At 36.4% G+C, this 24,567-nt stretch overlaps 1 protein-coding gene and 2 pseudogenes across 1 annotated transcript; 1 reads left to right on the top strand and 2 right to left on the bottom strand.

Moving 5' to 3' along the window:
• Window positions 1–931: 931 nt before the first annotated feature.
• LOC101683791 lies at window positions 932–17,202 on the bottom strand (annotated as a pseudogene).
• Window positions 17,203–17,476: 274 nt separating this feature from the next.
• LOC101684059 lies at window positions 17,477–19,415 on the top strand (annotated as a pseudogene).
• Window positions 19,416–22,445: 3,030 nt separating this feature from the next.
• On the bottom strand, window positions 22,446–23,384 carry LOC101678482 (olfactory receptor 6C3-like). Its single transcript, XM_004781541.2, has one exon. The coding sequence runs from the start codon at window positions 23,382–23,384 to the stop codon at window positions 22,446–22,448; it is 939 nt and encodes a 312-aa protein (XP_004781598.1).
• Between the last annotated feature and the right edge of the window lie 1,183 nt (window positions 23,385–24,567).

The following is a 24,567-nucleotide window of genomic DNA, read 5'->3' as shown; positions in this document are numbered from 1 at the left end:
TGTCCAAATGAGATAGTATGAGAGAAAAGCACCAGTAAAATTGTGCAGGTGCTTAGTGAAAACTATGCAAAATATGGAGGTCTTTAGTGAGTTTCAAGTGTATATATAATAAAGCAAATAATTTTTTGTCAGTTTTTTTTTTTTCTCTCAAATCAGGTTATGATACTAACTGTTATAGCTGAAGACCTCAGGCAAATTATGCAACTTTTTTGAACATCTGTTTACACACTTCTAAAGAAGAGATAATTTCTCTAATTTGCCATATAGTTGTGAAGATTAAATATGATGTGGTTTAGGATATATCTAGTTCAGTATATGGCACAATAATAATGTTCTCTATAGAAGAGTTTTTATGGAATTCCTATCAAACATCCTGGTGGCATGAGTGTAAAGATGATTGCCTAACTATTCACCAGCTATATATTTAAAAATAATACAGATAAAGAAGGAAAGTATGTAAAAAATGGCATGTCACATGTCTTAAGCATAACTAGAAAATAAGACATATGACCTTCAAATCATTTGTAGTAATAGAAACACTCCAGTCAATTAGCTGAATTGGAGAATTGGACAGAGACTGAAGATAGTGTGCAAAAAATATGGTTGTTACAGATAATTTCATATTTTTTATAATTTCAGGAAAGAAACCATGATATTAGTAACAAAAAAACTAAGAGTTGATTAAGACAGTGTATACAATATAATACAATACAATATTTTTATTATTAGAACAATCACCAAAACAACTGATATTTTATAGCCATGGGATTTCTATTTGGAACTCTAAATCATTGAGAAAGTGGAACCTACAAACAGTTTGAAGGAAAGACACAACATGGTTACTTTCAGTTTAAAGAAAGCTTCAACAAAGTGCTCAGCCTTGCAAGTATCTCTGAGATGGATATGGGAGCATATTGTAGAAGTTGATATTTTAATTTTTCTTTGTTGAATCTTCATGATGACATCCATTCATGTTAATATATATTTTCATTTCTTTCTCAATAACACTGTTAAGTAAGTTTTTGTAAACTTGTTTTACTTGCTGGTTCCCCAGGACATAAATAAAAGGATTCAACGTGGGGTGTGGCAATTGAGGTGTTGAGAATAGGTGCTCCTTTGGTTAGTGATGCTCTTTCTCTTGCTGAAGGCTTGACATACATGAATATACAGCTCCCATAAGAGATGGAAATGACAATCAAGTTAGAGGAGCACGTGGAGAAAGCCTTTTCCTCTGACTAGCAGATGGGATTCTCAGGGTCATGCTAAGGATGCACAGGTAGGAGAGAATCACTAATGCCAAAATGAAGAGCAGAGTGACAAAAGCAAAGTAAAAGCCAGTCATCTTTAAAAGCCATGTATCTGAGCACAAGAGTTGTAAGATGTGGAAATAGTCACAAGAAGCACAGACATCTAGTTGGAGGATAAATATGAGTGGTGGGAAAATAGTAAGAAATCCTCCTAGCCAGGACCTAAAGACAAGCAGGGTGCAGATTTTTTTTGCTCTTGATGGTGTACTGAAGAAATTTGCAGATGCCAATGTAACAATCAAAATACATGGTAGTGAGAAGGAAAAATTCAGAAACACTCATGAAGATGAAGAAAAATAGAGTTAAACAATTGTTATAGGAAATGGTCTTGATATTTGTAGTGATTGCCCCCCAAAATCTTGAGATAGAGACACTGGTGAATGTGATTTCTAAGAAGGAGAAATTCTGCAGGAAGTAATATATAGGAGCCTTGAGATGACAGTCTATCAAGATGAGGATGATTATGGTTAGGTTTCCAGTGACACTTGATACATAAGCCACAAATAAAAAGATAAAGCTGTGGGTCATCTGAGATGTCTAAGGGAATAAACTCTGTAATCATTGTATTATTTCTGATGCTGCTGCTTTTTATTTTCTTTAAGCAAAATCTAATCTAATTTCTGTTGAGAAATCTAAAATTTCTGTTGAGAAATCAAACAGAAAGAAAGAGTATGTGAATAGTAAAGGAATTGAGGATTTAAATGCTCATATTTCCTTCTATTTAAAAATTTTTATCTAAATTTGAGTTGGTTAACATATAATGCAATACTAGTTTCAGATGTACAACTGAGTGACTCAATATCCACATACTACATGTGGTGCAAGTTACAAATGTCCTCCTTAATGCTCATCACCTATTTCACCCATTCCCTCCACCCACCTCCCCCTGGTAACCACCAGTCTGTTTCTTGGTTTGCCTCTCTGTGGCAAGATTGTTTGTTTTGTTTTTTTAAATTCCACATATGAGTGAAATCATAAGGTATTTGTCTGTCTGTGAATGACTTATTTTACTTATTATAACAACACACACACACACGCACATTCACATGCACCCCATATTTTCTTTACCCACTCATCAGTTAATGGACATTTGGGCTCTTCCTATAATTTGGCTATTGTTGATAATGCTGCTTTAAACGTAAATGTGCTGTCTCACATTATGTCCTCCATCCATTTGGAATTTAATTTTTGTTTATGGTGTAAGAAAGCGGTTCAGTTTCATTCTTTTGCATGTTGCTGTCCAGTTTTCCTAACACCATTTTTGAAGAGACTGTCTTTTTCTCATTGGATATTCTTTCCTGTTTTGTCAAAGATTTGTTGATCATAATGCTGTGGTTTCATTTTGGGGTTTTATATTCTGTTCTACTGATCTGTCTGTTTTTGTGCTGTACTGTTTCATCACTACAGCTTTGTAATATAACTTCCAAGTCAGCATTGTGGTTCCCCAGCTCTTCTTTTTTTCAAGGTTGCTTTGGCTATTCAGGGTCTTTTGTCATTCCATACAAATTTTAGGATTGTTTATTCTAGTTCTGTGAAAAATGTTGTTGGTATTTTGATAGGAGTTGTATTAAATGGATTGATTGCTTTAGGTATTGTAGACAGTTTAACAGTATTTGTCCTTCAAATCCATGAGCATTGAAAGGCATTCCATTTCCTTGTGCTATTTTCACTTACTTTCATCAGTGTTCAATAGTTATTAGAGTACAGCTCTTTCATGTAGGTATCTTATTGTTTTTGGTGCAATTATAAATGGTATTGATTCCTCAATTTTTCTTTCTGCCACTTTTTTTGATATATAGAAATGCAACAGATTTCTGTACATTGGCTTTGTATCCTGCAATGTTACTGAATTCATTTGTCAGTTCTAGCAATTATTTGCTGGAGTCTTTTGGGTTTTCTATATAGAGTATCCTATCATCTACATATAGTGAAAGTTTGACTTGTTTACCAATTTAGATGTCTTTTACCTCTCTTTGTTGTCTGATAGCTGAGGTTATCACTTCTGCTTATATGTTAAGTAATAGTGGTGACAGTGGACATCCTGGTTCTTGCTTTTGGCCATAGAGAAAAAATGCTCAGTTTTTTCCCCATTGAGGATGATATATAATTTGGGGTTTTCATATATGGCCTTTAGTATGTTGATGTTCGCTTCCTCTCTCCCAACTTTGTTGAGAGTTTTTATATGAATGGATGTTGTATTTGTCAGATTCTTTTTCTGCATCTATTGAAAGGATCATATGGTTCTTATCCTTTCTTTTATTAATATGTTGTATCACAATGATCAATTTATGGATATTGAACCACCCTGGCAGCTCAAGAATAAATACCACTTGATTATGTTGAATGATTCTATTAGTAACTGTTTTTCAATTTACTCGTGTTTTGTTGAGAGTTTTCACATCTATTTTCATCAGGGATATTGGCCTATAGTTCTCTTTCTTAATGGAATCTTTGTCTGGTTTTGGTATAAGGGTAATACTGGCCTCAAAGAATGAATTTGGAAGTTTTCCTTCAATTTCTATTTCTGGGACTAGTTTGAGACGTATAGGTATTAACTATTCTTTGAATGTTTAGTAGAGTTCACATGGGAAGCCATCTGGACCAGGACTCTTGTATGTTGGGAGATTATTGATTATTGATTTCATTTCTCTGCTGGTTATCAGTCTGTTCAAGTTTTCTGTTATCTTCCTATTTGGCTTTTGATAATTTATATATTTCTAGGAATTTATTTATTTCTTCCAGGCTGTCCAATTTGTTGGTATATACTCTTTCATAATATTCTCTTAAAATTCTTTGTATTTCTGTGGTGTTGATAGTTATTTCTCCTCTTTCATTTATGACTTTTTAGTCCTTTTTTTGTTTTGAATGAGTCTGGCCAAAGGTTTGTCAGTTTTATTGATATTTAAATTTTTAAACTTTTATTTAATTAATTTATTTTTAAAGTTTTTATTTGTTTGATGCAGAAAGACATAGCAAGAGAGGAAATACAAGCAGGGAGGGTGGGAAAGGGAGAAACAAGCTTCCACTGAACAGGGAGTCTGATGTGGGGCTCAAACCCAGGACCCTGGGATCATGACCTGAACAGAAGGCAGATGCTTAATGACTGAGCCACCCAGGAGCTCCTATTTATGTTTTTAAAATTTTAAATTAACATATAATGCATTATTTGTTTCAGGGGTACATGTCTCTGTTTCATTAGTCTTACACAATTCATAGTACTCACCATAGGACATACCTTCTCCAATGTCCATCACACAGCTGCCCCGTCCCTCCCACCCACCTCCACTCCAACCCTCAGTTCATTTCCTGAGATTGAGTCTCTTATGGTTTGCCTCCCTCTCTGGTTTCATCTTTCCCTTCCCCTATGATTCATTGTCTTGTTTCTCAAATTTTCATATCAGTGAGATCATATGATAATGGTCTTTCTCTGATTGACTTATTTCACTTAGCATAATACCCTCTAGTTCCATTCATATCATTGCAAATGGCAAGAGTTCATTTTTTGATACTTGCATAATATTCTGTTATATATATATATATGTATATGTTATATACATATATATACACACACACACACACACACACACACACACACACACACTATCTCTTCTTTATCCATTCAACTGTTGATGGACATCTGGGCTCTTTGAATAGTTTGGCTATTGTCGACATGGCTGCTGTAAACACTCAGGTGCATGTGCCCCTTCAGATCACTACCTCTGTATCTTTGTGGTAAATACACAGTAATGTAATTGCTGGGTTGTAGGATAGCTCTATTTTCAACTTTTTGAGGAACCTCCATACTTTTTCCCAGAGTGGCTGCACCAACTTGCATTCCCACCAACATGTAGGAGGGTTCCCCTTTCTTTGCATCCTCACCAACATCTGTAGTTTCCTAACATGTTAATTTTAGACATTCTGACTGGGGTGAGGTAATATCTCCTTGAGGTTTTGATTTGTATTTCCCTGATGCTGAGTGATGTGGAGCACTTTTTCATGTGTCTGTTGGCCATTTGGGTGTGTTCTTTGCAGAAATATCTTTTCATATCTTCTGCCCATTTCTTGATTGGATTAAAATTTATTATTTGGTGTTGTTTGATAAGTTCTTTATAGATTTTGGATACTAGCCTTCTATGTGATATGTCATTTGCAAAAATCTTCTCCCATTCTGTCAGTTGTCTTTTGGATTTGTTGACTGTTTCCTTTGTTATGCAAAAGTTTTCTATCTTGAAGAAGTTCCATGAGTTAACTTTTGCCCTTGCCTCCCTTGCCTTTGGTGATGTTTCTAGGAAAAAGTTGTTGTGGTTGAAGTTGAAAAGGTTGCTCTCTGTATTCTCCTCAAGGATTTTGATGGAGTCCTGTCTCACACTGAGGTCTTTCATCCATTTTGAGTCCATTTTTGTGTGTGGGATAAAGAAATGGTCCAGTTTCATTCTTCTGCATCTGTCTCTCAAATTTTCCCAACATCATTTGTTAAAGAGATTGTCTTCTTTCCATTGGATATTCTTTTCTGCTTTGTCAAAGATTAATTGACCATAGAGTGGAAGGTTCATTTATGGGCTCTATCTCTATTCTGTTCCATTGATCAATGTGTTTGTTTTTGTGCCAGTACCATACTGTCTTGATGATCACATCTTTTTAATAGAGCTTGAAGTCCAGAATTGTGATGCTGCCAACTCTGGTTTTGTTTTCCAACATTCCTCTGGCTATTTGGGGACTTTTGTGGTTCCAAACAAGTTTTAGGATTATTTGTTCCATTTCTTTGAAAAAATTGATGGTATTTTCATAGGGATTGCTTTAAATGTGTAGATTGCTCTAGGCAGCTTTGACTTTTTCACAATATTTGTTCTTTCAATCCATGAGCATGGAATGTTTTTCCATTTCCCTATGTCCTCCTCAATTTCTTTCATGAATATTCTAGAGTTTTCTGAGTATGGGTTTTTTGCCTCATTGGTTGAATTATTCCTAGGCATCTTATGGCTTTGGGTGCCCTTATAATTGGAATTGACTTCTTAATTTCTCTTTCTTCTGTCTTGTTGTTGGTATATAGAAATTCACCTGATTTCTGTGCATTGATTTTATATCCTAACATTTTACCTGAATTCCAGTTCTAGCAGTTTTGGGGTGGAGTCTTTTGAGTTTTCCACATAAAGTATCATATCATCTGCAAAGAGTGAGGGTTTGACATCTTTGCTGAATTGGACGCTTTTTATTTCTTTTTGTTGTCTGATTGCTGAGGCTAGGACTTCTAGTACAATGTTGAATAACAGTGGTGATAGTGGACATCCCTGCCATGTTTCTGACCTTAGGGGAAAAGCTCTCAGTTTTCCCCCATTGAGAATGATATTCTCTCTGGGTTCTTCATAGATGGCTTTGATGATATTGATGTATGTACCTTATACTGTGAAGAGTTTTGATCAAGAATTGATGCCACATGCTTTTTCTACATCTATTGAGAGTATCGTTTGTTTCTTGTTCTTTCTTTTATTAATGTATTGTATCACATTAATTGCTTTGCAGATGTTAAGCCAATCTTGCAGCCTAGGAATAATTCCCATTTCTTTGTGGTGAATAATCCTTTTCATGTACTGTTGGATCCTACTGGCTTGCATTTTGGTGAGAATTTTTACATCCATGTTCATCAGGGATACTGGTCTGAAATTCTCCTTTTTGATTGGGGTCTTTTTCTGGTTTTGAGATCAAGGTAATGCTGGCCTCATAAAATGAGTTTGGAAGTTTTCCTTCCATTTATATTTTTTGGAACAATTTCAGGAGAATAAGTATTAATTTTTCTTAAATGTTTGGTAGAATTCCCCTGGGCAAACGTGTGGCCCTGGACTCTTGTTTGTTGGGAGATTTTTGGTGACTGCTTCAATCTCCTTACTCGTTTTGGGTCTGTTCAGGTTTTCTATTTTTTTTTTTCCTGGTTCAGTGGTAGTTTATATGTCTTTAGGAATGCATTCATTTCTTCCAGATTGTCAAATTTGCCCGGCGTTTAGTTGTTCATAATATGTTCTTATAATTGTTTGTATTTCTTTGGTGTTGGTTGTGATCTCTCCTCTTTCATTCATGATTTTATTTATCTGAGTCCTCTCTCTTTTTCAGAAGTCTGGCCAAGAGTTTATTAACTTCATTAATTCTTTTCAAGAACCAGCTCCTAGTTTCGTTGATCTGTTCTACTGTTCTTTTGGTTTCTATTTCATTGATTTCTGCTCGTATCTTTATTATTTCTCGTCTCCTGCTGGGTTTAGGATTTCTTTGCTGTTCTTTCTCCTTTAGGTTTGGGTTAGGCTGTGAATTTGAGACTTTTCCTTTTTTCTTTCTTTTTTCTTTCTATTTTTTTCTTTCTTTTCTTACTCTCTTTTTCTTTCTTTCTTTTTTAAAAGATTTTATTTATTTATTTGGCAGAGAGAGACACAGCGAGAGAGGGAACATAAGTGGGGGAATGGGAAAAGGAGTGGGAGAATCAGGCTTCCCTTGAAGCAGGGAGCCCAATGTGTGGCTCAATCCCAGGACCCTGGGATCATGACTTGAGCCAAAGGCAGATGCTTAACTACTGAGCCACCCAAGCACACCTCTTTTCTTATTTCTTGAGAAAGGCTTGTTTTGCTATATACTTTCCTCTTAGCACCATCTTTGTTGCGACCCAAATATTTTGAACATTTCTGTTTTCCTTTTCATTTGTTTCTATGAATTTCTTTAATTCTTCTTTAATTTCCTGGTTGATCCATTCAAGAGGATGTGTTAGGGCCAATCTAATGTTAAAACCTGTTTAACTATTAGGGCCTGCTTAGCCAGAGCAACTCCATATTGCCTAGGTAGACATATTGTTGTTTACATCCACGGACTTCATTCCAGGAATAAATGCCCCAGTAGTTCCTTGTATGGCTCCGGGTATCAATTCTGGGAGTAAACACCTTAACAATAGAAGCCACATACCTTGGGTCGCAGTTATGCCCTATAAAACAGGCCTGTGAGATCGGGAGGGGGTCTCTCTCTTCGGAGGTGGCCCTGGCCCGTCAGCCTGACTTCTAATGCTTGGCATAGAATAAGGCTTTGCATAACTTTCACTTTATCTCAGTATCCTTCCTTTGATAATGGACCCCAACTCTTTATCCTCCATTTATTTGAGTTCTTTCCAACTCTCCTCTTGTGGTTGAGTTCTAGTTTCAAAGCATTGTGGTCTGAAAATATGCAGGGAATGATCTTTACCTTTTGGTACTGATTGAGAGCTGATTCGTGACCCAGGATATGATCTATTCTGGAGTATGTTCCATGTGCACTAGAGAAGAATGTATTCTTTTGCTTTCGGATGGAATGGTCTGAATATATCTAGAAGTCCATCTAGCCCAGTGTGTCATTTAAAGCCTTTATCTCCTTGTTAATTTTTTGTTTAGGTAATTTGTCCATTTCAGTGGAGGGGTTGGTAAAATCTCCTCTATTATTGTATTATGGCTGATGTGCTTCTTTGATTTTGGTATCAATTAGCTTGTATAATTTTCTGCTCCCATGTTAGGGGCACAGATATTTAAAATTGTTAGGTATTCTTTGATAGACCCTTTATACATGAAATAGTGTCCTTCCTCACTTCTTATCATAGTCTTTGGTTTAAAATCTGATTTGTTTGATATAAGGATTGCCACCCTGGCTTTCTTTCTTTCTTTTTAAGATTTTATTTACTTATTTGACAGACAGAGATCACAAGTAGGCAGAGAGGCAGGTGAAGAGAGAGAGGGGAAGCTGGCTCCCTGTTGAACAGAGAGTCTGATGTGGGGCTCGATCCCAGGACCCAATCATGACCTGAGCCAAAGGCAGAGGCTTTAACCCACTGAGCCATCCAGGCATCCCCCCCCCCCGGCTTTTTTTGATGTCTATTAAAATGGTAATTTTTTTTCCACCTCCTCAGTTTAAATCTACAGTTGTCCTTGGGTCTAAAGTGAGTCTCTTGCAGACAGCATTTTGATGGGTCTTATTTTTTTAATCCAATCTGATACCCTGTGTCTTTAATTGGGGCCTTTAGCCCATTCACACTTAATAACTATTGAAGGATATGAATTTGGTGCCATTTTATTGCCTGTAAGGTGACTGTTATTGTATATTGTCTGTTCCTTTCTGATTTATGTTACTTTTAGAATCTCTTTTTGCTTAGAGAACCCTTTTCAATATTTCCTGTATGGCTGGTTTGGTGTTTGCAAATTCATTTAGTTTATATCTGTCCTGGGAACTTTTAATCTCTTCTTCTATTTTCAGTGACAACCTAGCTGGATATAGTACTCTTGGCTGCATCTTTTTCTCATTTAGTGCTCTGAATATATCATGCCAGTCATTCTGGCCTGCCAGGTCTCTGTGGATCAGTCTGCTGTCAATCTAGTGTTTCTACCATTGCATGTTATAGATTTCTTGTTCTGAGCTGCTTTCAGGGTTTCCTCTTTGTTTCTGACACTTGTAAGTTTTACTATTAGATGATGGGGTATGAACATATTTTTATTGATTTTAAGAGGAGAACTCTGTGTCTCATGGATTTTGATGCTTATTTCCTTCCCCAGATTATTGAGTTTCTCTGCTATAATTTGCTCCAATATACCTTCTGTCCCTCTCTTTCTTTCTTCTTCTTCTGGGATCCCAATTATTCTAATATTGTTTCATCTGATGATATTACTTATCTCTTTATCCCCTCAAGATCCAGTAGTTGTTTATCTCTCTTTTTCTCAGCTTCTTTATTTTCCATTATTTGGTCTTCTATACCACTCATTCTCTCTTTGCCTCATTTTTCCTAGCAGTTAGAGACTCCATTTATGATTGCATGTCATTAGTAGCCTTTTTGATTTTGACTTGATTAGATTTTAGTTCTTCTATTTCTCCAGAAAGGGATTATCCAGAATTTTCTAAGCTTTTTTAAAGCTCAGTTAGTATCTTCACATCCGTTCTGACATCTTAATCATGTCCATATTGATTAGGTCCCTGGCAATCGGTACTGCCTCTGGTTCTTTTTTTTTTTTTTTTTTTTGAGGTGAGTTTTTCCATTTTGTCATTTTGTCCAAAGAAGAATAGATGAATGAGAACAAGAGAACAAACTGCTAAGAGAGTAACAACAACCCCAGAAAAATATACACTGAACAAGTCAGAAGAAAAATAAAGGAGAAGGAATAGAGTATGATCAGACTGGTGAAAGAACAGAGGCACACAACTAGATTTTGGGTTCAGTTTGGTCTATTAGAAGAAATTGCCTCCCAAAATTTTAAAGAAAGAAAAACATATATATACAAAAAATAAGGTTAAATACAATGAAGGGATAGACTATGTAAAAATGAAAATTAAAAAGACTTTAAAAAAGGAATTGATAAGGAACCCCTGGGTGGCTCAGTTGGTTGGACAACTGCCTTCTGCTCAGGTCATGATCCCGGAGTCCCAGGATCGAGTCCCGCATCGGGCTTCCAGCTCCACAGGGAGTCTGCTTCTCCCTCTGACTTTCTCCTTGCTCATGCTCTCTTACTGTTTCTCTCTCTCAAATAAATAAATAAAATCTTAAAAAAAAAAGGAATTGATAAGATAAGATGTTGGTTGAAATAGGAAAGAAGAAAAATTCAAAAGAAATAGAAAAAAAAATTAAAGAAAAGAAAAAGAAAAAATGAAAATTAAAGAAATTAACTTTGAAAGACTAAAGAAACATGGGAAAATTTTCAGGTGTACAGTTAATGCCATTAAGTACATTCACATTGTTGTGCAATGATCATCACTATCCATCTCTAGAACTTTTTCATCATCCAAAACTGAAACACTGTACCCATTAAAAAATAACTCTGCATTCTTCTCTGCCCCCCAGCAGAGTTTGCTATCACTGTTCTACTTTCTCTCTGTATCAATTTGGCTATTCTAGTTTCTTCTATAAGTAGAATTGTATAATATTTGTTAAAAAAAAAAAAAGGAATCATAGGACAAAGGCCATGAATTTTATGTGCTGTATTTCTCTAGCACTGGAGTTTTGGAGTTCTCATTGATTGGTAAACTTGGTCTTGGCTGGATATTCTTTCTGATCTTCTTGGGGAAGGGCCTGTTGCAATGATTCACAAATGTGTTTGCCTCAGGCAGAATTGTACCTCCCTTGCCAGGGTCCAGGTTTAGTCTTCTGCTCTGGTTTGGTCTTGGGAGCTTTTGTTCCTTGAGAGCTTTCAATGCATCTTTGGAGGTTGAGAATGAAAATGGTGACCTCCCAATCTCTGGCCCCAGAGGAGCTGAGAAATCAGGGCCACACTCTTCAGTGAGCCCTCAGAGAAAAGCAGTCAATCACTGCTGTCTCCCTGGTCTCTGGCCACACTCCATGCTTACCTGGCCTGTGACCAAGTTTTTGTATCTCTGGCACATGGCCCTGCTTGGAGTTTCGAAACACAGCAGACACCTACCATGAGCTTCCATGCCCTTCCTCACCAGGGAGGAAGGGGAGACTCCTTGGGTCTGTTGTTTGCTGGATCCCTCCTTGAAGAATAGTGGCCCTACTGTGCTACAGATTATGGTTTAGGGTAACCCAAAGCTTACAGCCCACTTCTCAGCTCTGTCTTTGCAGCCAGCTTCCCCACTATGATACTTTGGATCTCTGTCACACTCAGGCACCCCCAGTTTTTCTGTGACCCTAAGGTTCTTGAGACCACACTGTCCCAGTGAGGTTCCATACCCCCCCTTGATCCCCGCCCCCCAACCGCTTAGCCACTGGAGTGACATCCCTCAGGGGAGTAGGATTCTATAAGTTCTGATTTTGTTCTCTGCTGGCTTGGTGTTTGCAAATTGCCTCAGATTCACTTCTCTGCACATCCTACCTTCCAGGAAGTGACTGCTTTTCTGTTCATAGGATTGCTGCTATTCTTTTCCTTGACCTACTGTTGAGTTTGTAGATGTTCAGAGTGGTTTGATAGCTATATAGCTGAATTCCAGGGACCAGAGGAAATTTAGGCCTCCTACTCTTCTGCCACCTTGCTCCCAATCAGTTTTACTAATTTTTTTTCAAAGAACGAGCTCCTGGCATCATTGATATATTTTATTGATTTTTTTTTTGGTTCTATATCATTTTTTTTCTGCTCTAATCCTTATTATTTCCTTTCTTCTACTGGCATAAGGCTCATTTGTTGTTCTTTTTCTAGATTTTTAAAGTATAAATTTAGATTGCTTATTTGAGTTTTTTCTTGCATCATAGAGTAGGCCTGGACTGGTGTATACTTTCCTCTTAGAACCACTTTTTCTTTTTCCCAAGGGTTTTGGGCTAGTGTGTTATCATTTTCATTTGTTTCCATATATATATGCATATATATACATATTTCCTCTCTAATTTCCTGGTTGACCCATTCATTCTTTAGTAGGGTGTTCTTTAGTCTCCATTCATTTGCAGTCTTTCCAAATTTGTTTTTGTGGGTGACTTCAAGTTTTATAGTGCTCTGGTTGGTCAATATGCGAGGTATTATCTCAGTATTTTTGTGCTTGTTGAGGCCCAATTGTGACCCAGTATGTGATCTATTCTGAAGAATGTCCATGTGCAATTGAAAAGAATGTATCTTCTGTTCCTTTAGGATGGAATGTTCTGAACATATCTGTTAACTCCACCTGATCCAGTGTGTCATTCAAAGCCATTGTTTCCTTTTTGATTTCTTGCTGAGACCATCTGCGGTATTAAAGTCCCCTACTATTATTGTATTATTATCAAGGAATTTCTTTATGTTTGTGAAGAATTTTTTTTATATATTTGGGTTCTCCCAAGTTCGGGGCATAAATATTTATAATTGTTTGATCTTCTTGGATAGACACCTTTATTATGATATAGGGTCCTTCTTTGTGTCTTGTTATAGTCTTTGATTTATCTGATATAAGTTTGGCTAGTTTATCTGCTATCATTATGGTTACTCTGGCTTTCTCTTGACATCTGTTTCCATGATAAATGTTACTCCATCCCCTCACTTTAAATCTGCCGGTGTCTTTAGGTCTCAAATGAGTCTCTTGTAGGCAGCATATAGATTTTTTTTTTTTTAATCCATTCGGACACTCTAAGTCTTTTGATTAGAGCATTTAGTCCATTTACATTCAGAGTAATTATTGATAGATATGAATTTAGTGCCATTTTATTACCTGTAAACTCTTTGTTTCTGAAGATTTTCTCCATTCCTTTCTAGTTTTTTGTCACTTCTGGTCTTTCTTTTCCAGTCAAAGAGTCCCCTTTAATATTTCCTTAAGAGCTGGCTTAGTCACCATGAACTCCTTTAATTTTTGTTTGTCTGGGAAACTCTTTAACTCTCCTATTCTGAATGACAGTCTTGTTGGATTGAATATTCTTGGCTGCAGATTTTCCACATAAGGTACTTTCATATACATGCCACTTTCATCTTGCCTGCCAAGTTTCTGTGGAGAGATCTGCTACTAAACTTATTGGTCTTTGTAGGTTATGGACTTCTTTTGTTTTACTACTTTCAAGATTTTTTTTTTTTATCGCTATATTTTACAAATTTGACTACAGTGTGTCTTGGTGTTGGCCTTCCTTTGTTGATTTTAATGACAATTCTCTGAGCCTCCTGAATTTGGAAGTTTGTTTCTTCTCCCAGATTAGGGAAATTTTCAGCTATAATTTCCTCAAATAAACCTTCTGCCCCTTTTCCCTCTTTTCTTCTTCTGGGACTCCTATGATATGAATGTTATTACCTTTGATGGTATCAGTGAGTTCGCGATTTCATGATCTAAATTTTTCTTTACCTCTTGTGCAGCTTCATTATTTTCCATAATTATATATCCGTTATTCATTTCTCTGCTTCTTCCATCCTTGCAGTCATTACGTCCAATGGGTTTCACATCTTAGTTTTTTTCGTTTTTCATTTAGGGCTGACTAATTTTTAGCTCTTCTATCTCTGTGGTAGTGGCCTCCCTGAAGTCTTGTATGCTTTTCTTAAGCACAATAATATCTTTATGATTATTGCTTTAAATTCTGGATCAGGCATATTACTTATATCTGTTTCAGTTTGATCCCTGGCCATGACCTTTTCTTGTTCTTTATTTTGAGATGAATTCCTTCATCTTGGCTTTTTGTCTATGTCTCTTTTTCTGTGTGTTATGAAAGCTTGTTATGTTTCCTGCTCCTGATATTAACAGATTTATGGAGAAGAGTTCATATAATGTCCATGTCCAGTGCTCCAGGATGTGTCTCTGGTTGTGTGCTGTGTGGACTCTGCTCCTATGTTATGGCAGCTCTTTTCCTCAGGTCAGTCCTCTGCAGTGTTTCTCCTTGCATCCAGTGGGGAGTGTTTGGACCTTTGCCAGAGTGTGGTTGAGTTTTAACCAAGTGTCTTCTGGTATGCTTGCTAAAAGAGACCTGAGGCTATTTCCACTAGAGCTGAAGCTTTGCAGAATTCTAGTCAGTAGGTGTGCTGTGTGCAGGGGTTTGTGCTGGCCTGGGGGCCCACTAAACTTGTCCTAAGGCACACTTGAAAAGTAGTACTAGTAGATCACAGCAGGAGAGGACTGGGCTTAAGCATGTTAGGATTCCAGTGTCGGTACTGTGCTGCTTCCTGAAGTTGGTTTATGCTAAGGGACACAAGAGGAAAATGGCACCAACCCACTCCTTTTCCCCGGAGAAGAGGGTCCATGCTTGCTTCTCCCATAGAAGCCCTTTCAGAGGAGCAAATAATTATTCCTGTTGCATCACTGACATTTTTCAGTTTGCTGAATTGATACTGTCTCTGGGTCACTTTCTTACCTGGAGTAGCACAGTGTTCATTGGCCTATATATGAGCCAGGCCTGCTGCCTTTTAAAATTTCATGGTGTGGTAGGACCTGCACTGGTTATTTGGGAAAGGGTCTTTCCACTCTGGGACTGACACTGTCATTTAAGATCATTTTAATAAATGCTTAACTGTCCAGACACCTGTCCAAGTGTGTAATGTCTCATTTGTTCTCTATATCCTTCAGAGGTTTCAGAGTTTTCAAAAGGAATAGTATTTACTCCTAATTAGACAATTAATTTTATATGTTAATGAACTTAATAAAATTATTTACCTACAAAATTTCTGGCAGGGAATTATTCCACTTTCCATCATCTGTCCTTTTTGTGGTCATAAGATATGCATTTTTTGGGCTTCTGCCTTAATATGCTGGATGCTAACTTTCACTCTATAAAATTCACATTGGGCAAAACTGAAGCATAAAGTAGATGTGCTCACTATTAAGACACATGAAATAAAGTGTTTAAAATTTTGTACAGGAATGATTACATGGTGTGCTGATATTGACCGTATTAAAATAATCATTAGAAGATATTTAGATAAGCACAGCAAAGGAAACAGTTAATAAAATCAAAAGACAACTGACAGAATGGGAGAAGATATTTGCAAACGACATATCAGATAAAGGACTAGTGTCCAAAATCTATAAAGCAAACTCAACACCCAAAGAACAAATAATCCAATCAAGAAATGGGCAGAGGACATGAACAGACATTTCTGCAAAGAAGACATCCAGATGGCCAACAGACACATGAAAAAGTGCTCCATATCACTGGGCATCAGGGAAATACAAATCAAAACCACAATGAGGTATCACCTCACACCAGTCAGAATGGCTAAAATCAACAAGTCAGGAAATGACAGATGCTGGCGAGGATGCGAAGAAAGGGGAACCCTCCTCCACTGTTGGTGGGAATGCAAGCTGGTGCAGCCACTCTGGAAAACAGCATGGAGGTTCCTCAAAATGTTGAAAATAGAACTGTCCTATGACCCAGCAATAGCACTACTGGGTATTTACCCTAAAGATACAAACGTTGTGATCCAAAGGGGCACGTGTACCCTAATGTTTATAGCAGCAATGTCCACAATAGCCAAACTATGGAAAGAACCTAGATGTCCATCAACAGATGAATGGATAAATAAGAGGTGGTATATATACAGAATGGAATACTATGCAGCCATCAAAAAAAATGAAATCTTACCATTTGCGACACCATGGATGGAACTAGAGCGTACATGCTTAGCGAAATAAGTCAAGCAGAGAAAGACAACTATCATATGATCTCCCTGATATGAGGAAGTGGTGATGCAACATGGGGGCTTAAGTGGGTGGAAGAAGAATCAATGAAACAAGATGGAATTGGGAGGGAGACAAACCATAAGTGACTCTTAATCTCACAAAACAAACTGAGGGTTGCTGGGGGGAGGGGATTTGGGAGAAAGTGGTGGGATTATGGACATTGGGGAGGGTATGTGCTTTGTTGAGTGCTGTGAAGTGTGTAAACCTGGTGATTCACAGATCTGTACCCCTGAGGATAAAAGTATGTTTATAAAAAATAAAAAATTAAAAAAAAGAAGATATTTAGATAAGAACACAAAACCATCATGTGGTCCTATTAGTCACCAATTATTTATGTTGTAATGAACAAAAATGTATGAAACTCTTACTAAATTGTAGCAGTTTTAAAAATGTCTTCATTTATGTATTTCATATAAATTGTGTGGCTTAATATTATTCACATATACCGTTGTGCATAATTGAGATTACTTGTATAAAGCATAGATTTACCCTATTAAAGCAAACATATATTCCTGAAAGAAAGTATTAAAGACACATGTCAGGCTTGCCTTTATGTTTTGTATCTTCCCACTGAACGGTGAAATAGAACACCTGACCATGATTAGAATCCTTACTATTTATTCATTCAATAATTACTTTTTAGATGTTTATTATGTGTTGGGAAAGCTTAGTTTTGGAGAATACAAAGATGCTAGTGACAGCTGTTTGTGTAATTTTCTTCTTACAGCAAAGAGTGAGAATTCTACATTATTTTAGAAATCTCAGATTCCTTTTCTCATATCTAATGCAAGGAACATACCCTCCACCCCACTCGTCTTCTGTTCACTGCAATGGTCTGAGAAGACATCTCTAATATTTAATTTATATTCATTATTTAAGACTTATATTTAGTTTCTACTGTAGCCAGGATGCAGGGGGAGTAAGTGCCCCTTGCTCTGGTGTTCCAAAGAGACCAGGTTTCGTCACTCACTGCTGACAAAACGCAAAGGCAAAGGAATGCACGGTGGTGAAACAAAAAAGGAATTTATTTCAGTTACACTAACACCAGGAAGACAGTGGACTAGCATCTCAAAGACTGTGTCCAAAGTGCCAAAGTCCTCCCAGACTTATACAAGGGAGATATGGGAAATGTGAGTTACTAGCAGCAGGCAGGCAATAAATTGAAATTCATTATTGTCTTGGAGATACTCTTGTGGAGTCTTGCTGACTGGACAGTTCTTATGGCTTGAGAGGTTAAAATCAGTTCCCATCCTAGAAAACCCAGTCACAGAAAATTATTCAAAGAAGGTATCAGAGGAGAGCAATAATAATTTCAAGCAGAAGATATCAACAATTTAGATAGGAATAGGCTTTTTGAGATCTCCATCCTTTTGTTGATTAATTTAACAAATATTTTAGTAAGTGACGGCACTACGGAAAGCCCTTTGGTAGGCAATAATGAACAAAGTATCCCATTTTCTAGCAAAGTGTTCATAATCTGTGAAAATCTAGCATCGAAAAAGATGACATTCCAGTATATGGTGAAAACTTCTAATCATATTGATAAGCATACTGTATCACAAAACTCATGTAATCCTATTTGACTATAAATTACAGCAATACAAAGCCAATTTTATAGATGGAGCAAAGACGGCAGTGCGAATTTGAGGAATTTAGTGTTGGAGATCTATCAGACAGAGTGGTACAGGGCATGATGAACACCTAAGAGATCTTATTATTTAAGTATACAAAGACTTACTGTGACTCAAATCAGACTTATGGAGAACAACTAAGTATTATCTATCAGTGAGAGAATCAGTTGTTAATCCCATATTCTATCCTTATGGCTGTGGTTGTTGTTGTTGTGGATAACTCAGTGCTCAATCCAAAAATGACAGAAACTCTTGCCAATGAGAGATGATATTATCATACAGGCATATGTTACATGTGAGATTACCAGTGGAAGAGTTTGGGATACTAAGCTTCTTTAGTGAAAGCAATTTTCTGCATCTAAATTTAGGGATTAAGTTTAATTCCGAAAGAGTAGTTGTCTTCCGAACTTTTAATTTCTTAAAATATGTTATTTTGGGGAGAAATCTCCATAAGGCAAACCTGGCATTTTAGATGAGCTTATTTAGTATTCTTGTGAAGGAAGGGCTTTCATGGAAAAACTAGCAACCTATTCTGACATTCTAAGATTTTTTGGTATATGTTCATGTTGCAAGATTTCTAACCTCCCTCAGAAATTTGTATAATGGCTTCTTTGGGGGGCACAGCATTGATCTGAATCAGTGTTCAGATGCCTATTGGCCATATATACATTATTTGTTCCCTATGAATATCTGTCTTATTCTTCAAAAGGAGACAAAAGCATATTCATTTAAAGGGATTGTTAATATCTTGTGGGGGGTAGGTAAAATGTTAAACAGAGTTTAAAACATATAATGTTGCTCTTTTCATCTGGTTATTATGTCATGAGTCACCATGAGCAGCAAAGTCTCCAAGTGACACCCTGTACTGGTGGTGTGGGAAGTTTCTGAAGATTGTGGAGCTGCAGATCAGCTTGAAGAACTACAACCCACAGAAGGACAAACGCTTCTCAGGACATTTGGGCTCAATTCCACTCCCTGCCCCAAGTTTTGGGGGACCAGCAGCACTGTGATGACTCCATGATTGTGGATATTCCCCAAATGGACACTGAGACACTGAAGAGACTCAACAGGAATAAAAAATTAGTCAAGAATATGACCAAGAAGTGTGATGCCTTTTTGGCTTCAGAATCTCTGATCAAGCAGATTCCACAAGTTTTGGGTCTAGGCCTGAATAAAGCTGGCAATTTCCCTTCCATTCTCAACCCACAAAGAGAACATGGGGCCCAAAGTGAATGAAGTAAAGTTCACATTCCAATTCCAGATGAAGAAGTTGCTATGTCTGGCCTTGGCTGTTGGCCACATGAAGATGACAGATGATGAGCATGTGTGCAACATCCACTTAGCTGTCAACTTCCAGGTGTTGTTGCTCAAGAAGAATTGACAGGAGGTCTGGGCTTTATACATCAAAAGCATCATGGACAAGCCCTAGCACCTGTACTAAGGCACACCTCTATAAACCCTAGTGCTAACATTTAAAAAAAAAAAAAAAGAAAAAATGTAATATCCATATGAGGAACACTAGTATTGGTTTTATAGCACAATTTTTTTCTGTGCATAATGAATTGAGTCAATAAAATCAGCTTCTCATGGAAAGCATAAAAGAGAAGTAATGACTCCTTTCAGTTTTCTCTTTCTATCCACACTATTCCCATTCACTTCGCTCACTTTAACAACTGTCATTTGCAATCATTATTCTCTTTGCCCAGGATATTCATTTATTAATATTTTTTACTTTTACTTGGAATTCTTACTGCATTATTGCAAATGCTGTGAGCAGTCCTATACTTTATATTCATATGGCCTGAGTATATGTTTTTATAAAAGATTAATAATTCCATACCTAAATGTCTACCTTTTTATCTGTTGCTCAAAGTTTTATAAGGTGGTGATGGTCTATTCTAATAATCCATATGGCTAGTGCATGCCTGCAATGTAGTTGCTTTGAAAGTCTTTTCAGAAATAACATCTGAATGATTTTCACCATAAGAATTAGGAAGAAATTGTAGGAGACCCTTAATCTCAGGAAACAAACTGAGGATTGCTGGCGTAGGGTGTCTGGGTGGTGGACATTGGGGAGGGTATATGCTATGGTGAGTGCTGTGAATTGTGTTAGACTGATGATTCACAGACCTGTACCCCTGAATCAAATAATACATTATATGAAAAAAATGCATTTTTTTCATATAATGAAACAGCAAAGGCAAATAAGATACAGAATGTGGAGAGCTGAAAAAAACCTTTTGATCATTTGTTCCTATAAAGCATTAAAAAGTACAATAGGTAAGAAAAAAAGAAGGAAAAATAAATTATATATGTGAGTTTCTTAATCTGCTGTTAATAATAAGCTGTTAATATACATATAGTAGGTATTAAATATTGTTATTGGTTTTTCTCTTAGTTTACATAGTTTGTGCATGGGCTTAATTTGTCAAACATATCTGTGTTTCCTAATGCACATTGATAAATGCTTGAAAAAGTCTTAGAAATCTTGACTGTGGTTTTTGATATAAATTCCTTCAAAATAGATCTGAGACAGTAATAGATATGGTTTGGTAGCAGGTTAAATGGAATGTAAGATGAATGTAGGATCGACAATGTAGTTTGAGGATAAAGGGAGGCTTGCTGGAGAGTCTTGGAGACTATCATAATCCTATTCCCAAAAACCATTCTTACTGGGACACATGGTTGGCTCAGTAGTTAAGTGTCTGCCTTCAACCCAGATCATGTTTCCAGGGTCCTGGGATTGAGCCCCACATTAGGCTCCCTGCTTGGCGGGAAGCCTGCTTCTTCCTCTTCCACTACCCCTGCTTGTGTTCCCTCTCTCACTGTGATGCTCTCTGTCAAATAAATAATAAATATATGTATTTATTTTAATTCTTACTGAGGAAATAGTGTGACATTGTTTTTTAAACATATGTGATAATGGCCAAGAAATAAAATAAAGGTGAAAATTGAGATAACACCCAAAGCAGACAAGATTTTTGTTATGCATGTGACTTTAGGGTGAAAAAAAATCAACCATTAGCAATTATAGTGAAACTGACACTAATTGTGCTAAGGCAGGAAAACTGACATTTTCTTTGACAATGATAACATTACCTGACCAATAGGCTTCTCATGCTTAAGTTACTGCATTGATCAAATTAAATTTTAATTTCATGTAGTTTCTCTCCCCCACTAGAATCTGAGATAAGTTAGAGCAAGAAACCTCCTTCTCATCACTGAATCCCCAAAGCTTGCCATAAGTAAGAAAAGCCTGAATAAGTTCATTAAACATTACAAAGTCCTTTAATGTAACAATCCTAATATTGAACATGAGCTTTTATTCATAATTTACTACAAGTGAAAGTCAGGGTGAAGATGAAAGTAACCCAACTAGTCTGGGTTTTGAGGTGAAAGGAAAGTGACTGAAATGCCAGTTCTGAAAGCTGCAGTCTCTGTACATTGAGCTTTCTACCTCAATTTCATCATGTTCATTCACCTATAAATCAGAAGCAATAATGTTCGCTTTCTAAGAAGTTTTGTAAAATAAATACTGCAAGTGATTTGCTTAATACAGAGTAGTGCGTGTAGAATATTATCAGTAGATGTTATTTCTCTTCCGTACTTCCGAAAACCCTAAAGTCAGCTCAAGATGCCACAAATAAAGCTCGATTCTCCAGAAAGGTGAACTTCCAGTGGTTTATCATAGTTTCATCCATTTTATACGTTTGGTTTATTTTTACATTGTCTGTTCTTCACCTATTTTTTAATGTTTGGAGGCATTTGATCTGCCTAAGGAAAAATACTTCTGACTAAAAGAGATTAGTAATGAATAACACCCCATAAAGTTGTTGGCAGGATTAAATGAGTCAATACAAAGAAATCAATAGCTCTAGAAGGTAGGAATTGCTGAAAATTTTTATGTTATCTTCCACCCCCTTCTACCTCCTTTCTCTTCTTCCTCATTAGCATCTTAATTATGATAAACAGTGTAAATATTTTTTAATACGTGTGAGTCTCTAATCTTTTAATATTTTAAAGTAGATATTTATATTTTATTCCCAGTCCTCTGGTGATTGTGTTTACTTGATTTCATGGACATGACAAAGAGAATCAAAGTTTTCTAATAACATTATCTATTACTGGGTAAGAATGAGAAGTTCAGAAATCCACATCAATCCTGACACTCTTTCCATCAAACTAAATGCCCAGTGTCTCTTCAAAGGCAAACCATCATTCAGAATCATAAGCATTAACCCAGATGTTTTATTGCATTGAAAAAAAAACACTTGAATTTACAGAAAATTCTGAAACAATATTCAGTTCATCAAATGTATTGAGTTCAATGATTAGGAGCTTTAATATGGGAGTGGAAAAAAGGGGATAATACATAACTCTAGTAGAGGAAATGGAGTTTTGAGTAAGTATGAATAATAGTATTTACAAGAACGTCATCCTTTTAATGCTCCTTACACTTTCATTTACTGGAGAAAATCATAACCTTTTGGATAGTATCCTTAAAGGCTTGCTTTACTTGCTGGTTCCTGAGGGTATATATAAATGGATTCATCATAGGAGCGACAGAAGTATTCAGAATAGCCACTCCTTTGATCAGTGATGCCTTTTCTTTTGCAGAAGGGTTGGCATACATGAATATGCAGCTTCCATAAGAGATGGAAATGACAATCATGTGTGAGGAACATGTAGAAAATGCCTTTTTTCTCTGACTGGCAGAGGGTAGTTTCAGAATTGTTCTAATGATGAACATGTAGGACAAAATTATTAGTGCCAAAGTGAAAAGCAGAATCACTATGGCAGAGTAAAAACCGATCACTTCTAAGAGCCATGTGTCTGAGCAAGATAATTGCAAGAGGGGAAAATAATCACAAGCAAAGTGATCAATGACATTGGAACCACAGTAATCTAACTGGAGAAAGAGAATAACTAGTGGGAAGATATTTAAAAATGCTGTCAACCAAGCACAAAAGACAAGTAAAATGCAGATTCTTTTGTTCATGATGGTTGTATAATGCAAGGGTTTACAGATGGCAACATAGCGGTCATAAGACATAGCAGTTAAAAGGTAAAATTCAGTTATACCCATGAAGATGAAGAAAAACAACTGAGCTGTACAATTATTGTATGAGATCGTCTTGTCTCTGGTGATAATTGTGCCCAGAAATCTAGGAATACAAACAGTTGTAAAGGATATTTCTAATACAGAGAAGTTCCTGAGAAAGAAATACATGGGGGTCTGCAGATGGGAGTCAGTCAAGGTGAGAGTGATGATGGTCAAATTACCAGTAACGATTAATATATATGTGATAATTAAGAAGAGAAAAATCATAATCTGAAGCTCTGGGTCATCTGATAGCCCTAGAAGAATGAATTCTGTGGGTACTGTGCGGTTTTTCATTGCTGATCCTTTCTTCCCCCCTTTAGAGCGGAAACTGTGTGTTCCCCTGTAGGACATAAAAATTTAAAACAAGATTGAGGTTAGAGTACAGAATCTTAAAAATATCCACAGTGATGAATAATCTATGAAACCCAAAAAGAAATGTTTTCCTTCAGCAACTCTCCAATTTCTACTGGACCTCACATTCAAGTAATACATATTATTTGAAGTTAAATACTGATTTCTTTTTGTTGAAAATGTGCTGTCAGGGGCCATGGATAAAAAAAATATTGTGCTAACATTTAAGCAGAAGGTATTTATTCTAATGTTTTTTTTTAAATATTAAGATTCTAATTATTCTTGAAAATATTTAGCTCCTTTTTTTAAAAAAACATTAAAATACTCTAATTGACATTTTTCTTTTCCTCAATATTATAAAAACTAGTCTGCATTTGGATAATCTAAATATAGGGTTTTAAAACTCACACAGGTTACTTAGGCCCACCTCCACATTTTATATTTGGAGACCTACATTGTTTAGGGAACTTTCACAAGGTTACACAATTAGTCACCATAGTAATCATCTCACTGTAGAATGTGCATGTTTATCCATGGGAATGTTTTGTTGGCATTCTCTCATAAATTATTTTCTTAAGGGTTTGGTTGATGCTATCACACTCTTATCTTTTTTCTTTTTTCTTTTCTTTATTGATAAAAAGTCAGAAGAATAAGAAGGTAAACTTCTATTAGTAAATTAGTTGCCTAGAGTATTTGAAATCATTCAATGCATAATCCTTTTTTTTTCTTTTTTTTTGTTTACAATACCGTTATGGAAAATGAACAAGTGGATGGTCAAAATAAATCAACTGGGAAGCAGATATTCTTTCCAGTTTTAAAAATAATCTCGTTTTTGTGACAGAGTACATTTTTAAATTAGAAAAAAATGAAAAATCCAATACTTACTTCTGTTTCTGCTTTAGGATTTCATTAATAGTCTCTTAGTAGTAAGCAAGTATTTAATTTTTTTTAAAGATTTTATTCATTTATGTGACAGACAGAGATCACAAGTAGGCAGAGAGGCAGGCAGAGAGAGGGGGAAGCAGGCTCTCCGCTGAGCAGAGAGCCCGATACGGGGCTTAATACTGGGACCCTGGGAACATGACCTGAGCCGAAGGCAGAGGCTTTAACTCACTGAGCCATCCAG

This window comes from Mustela putorius, unplaced genomic scaffold (assembly GCF_011764305.1).
Source record: "Mustela putorius furo isolate JIRA1106 unplaced genomic scaffold, ASM1176430v1.1 tig00003988_pilon_pilon_pilon, whole genome shotgun sequence".
NCBI classification, from domain to species: domain Eukaryota; kingdom Metazoa; phylum Chordata; class Mammalia; order Carnivora; family Mustelidae; genus Mustela; species Mustela putorius.
This window is presented reverse-complemented; position numbering and strand designations above follow the sequence as displayed.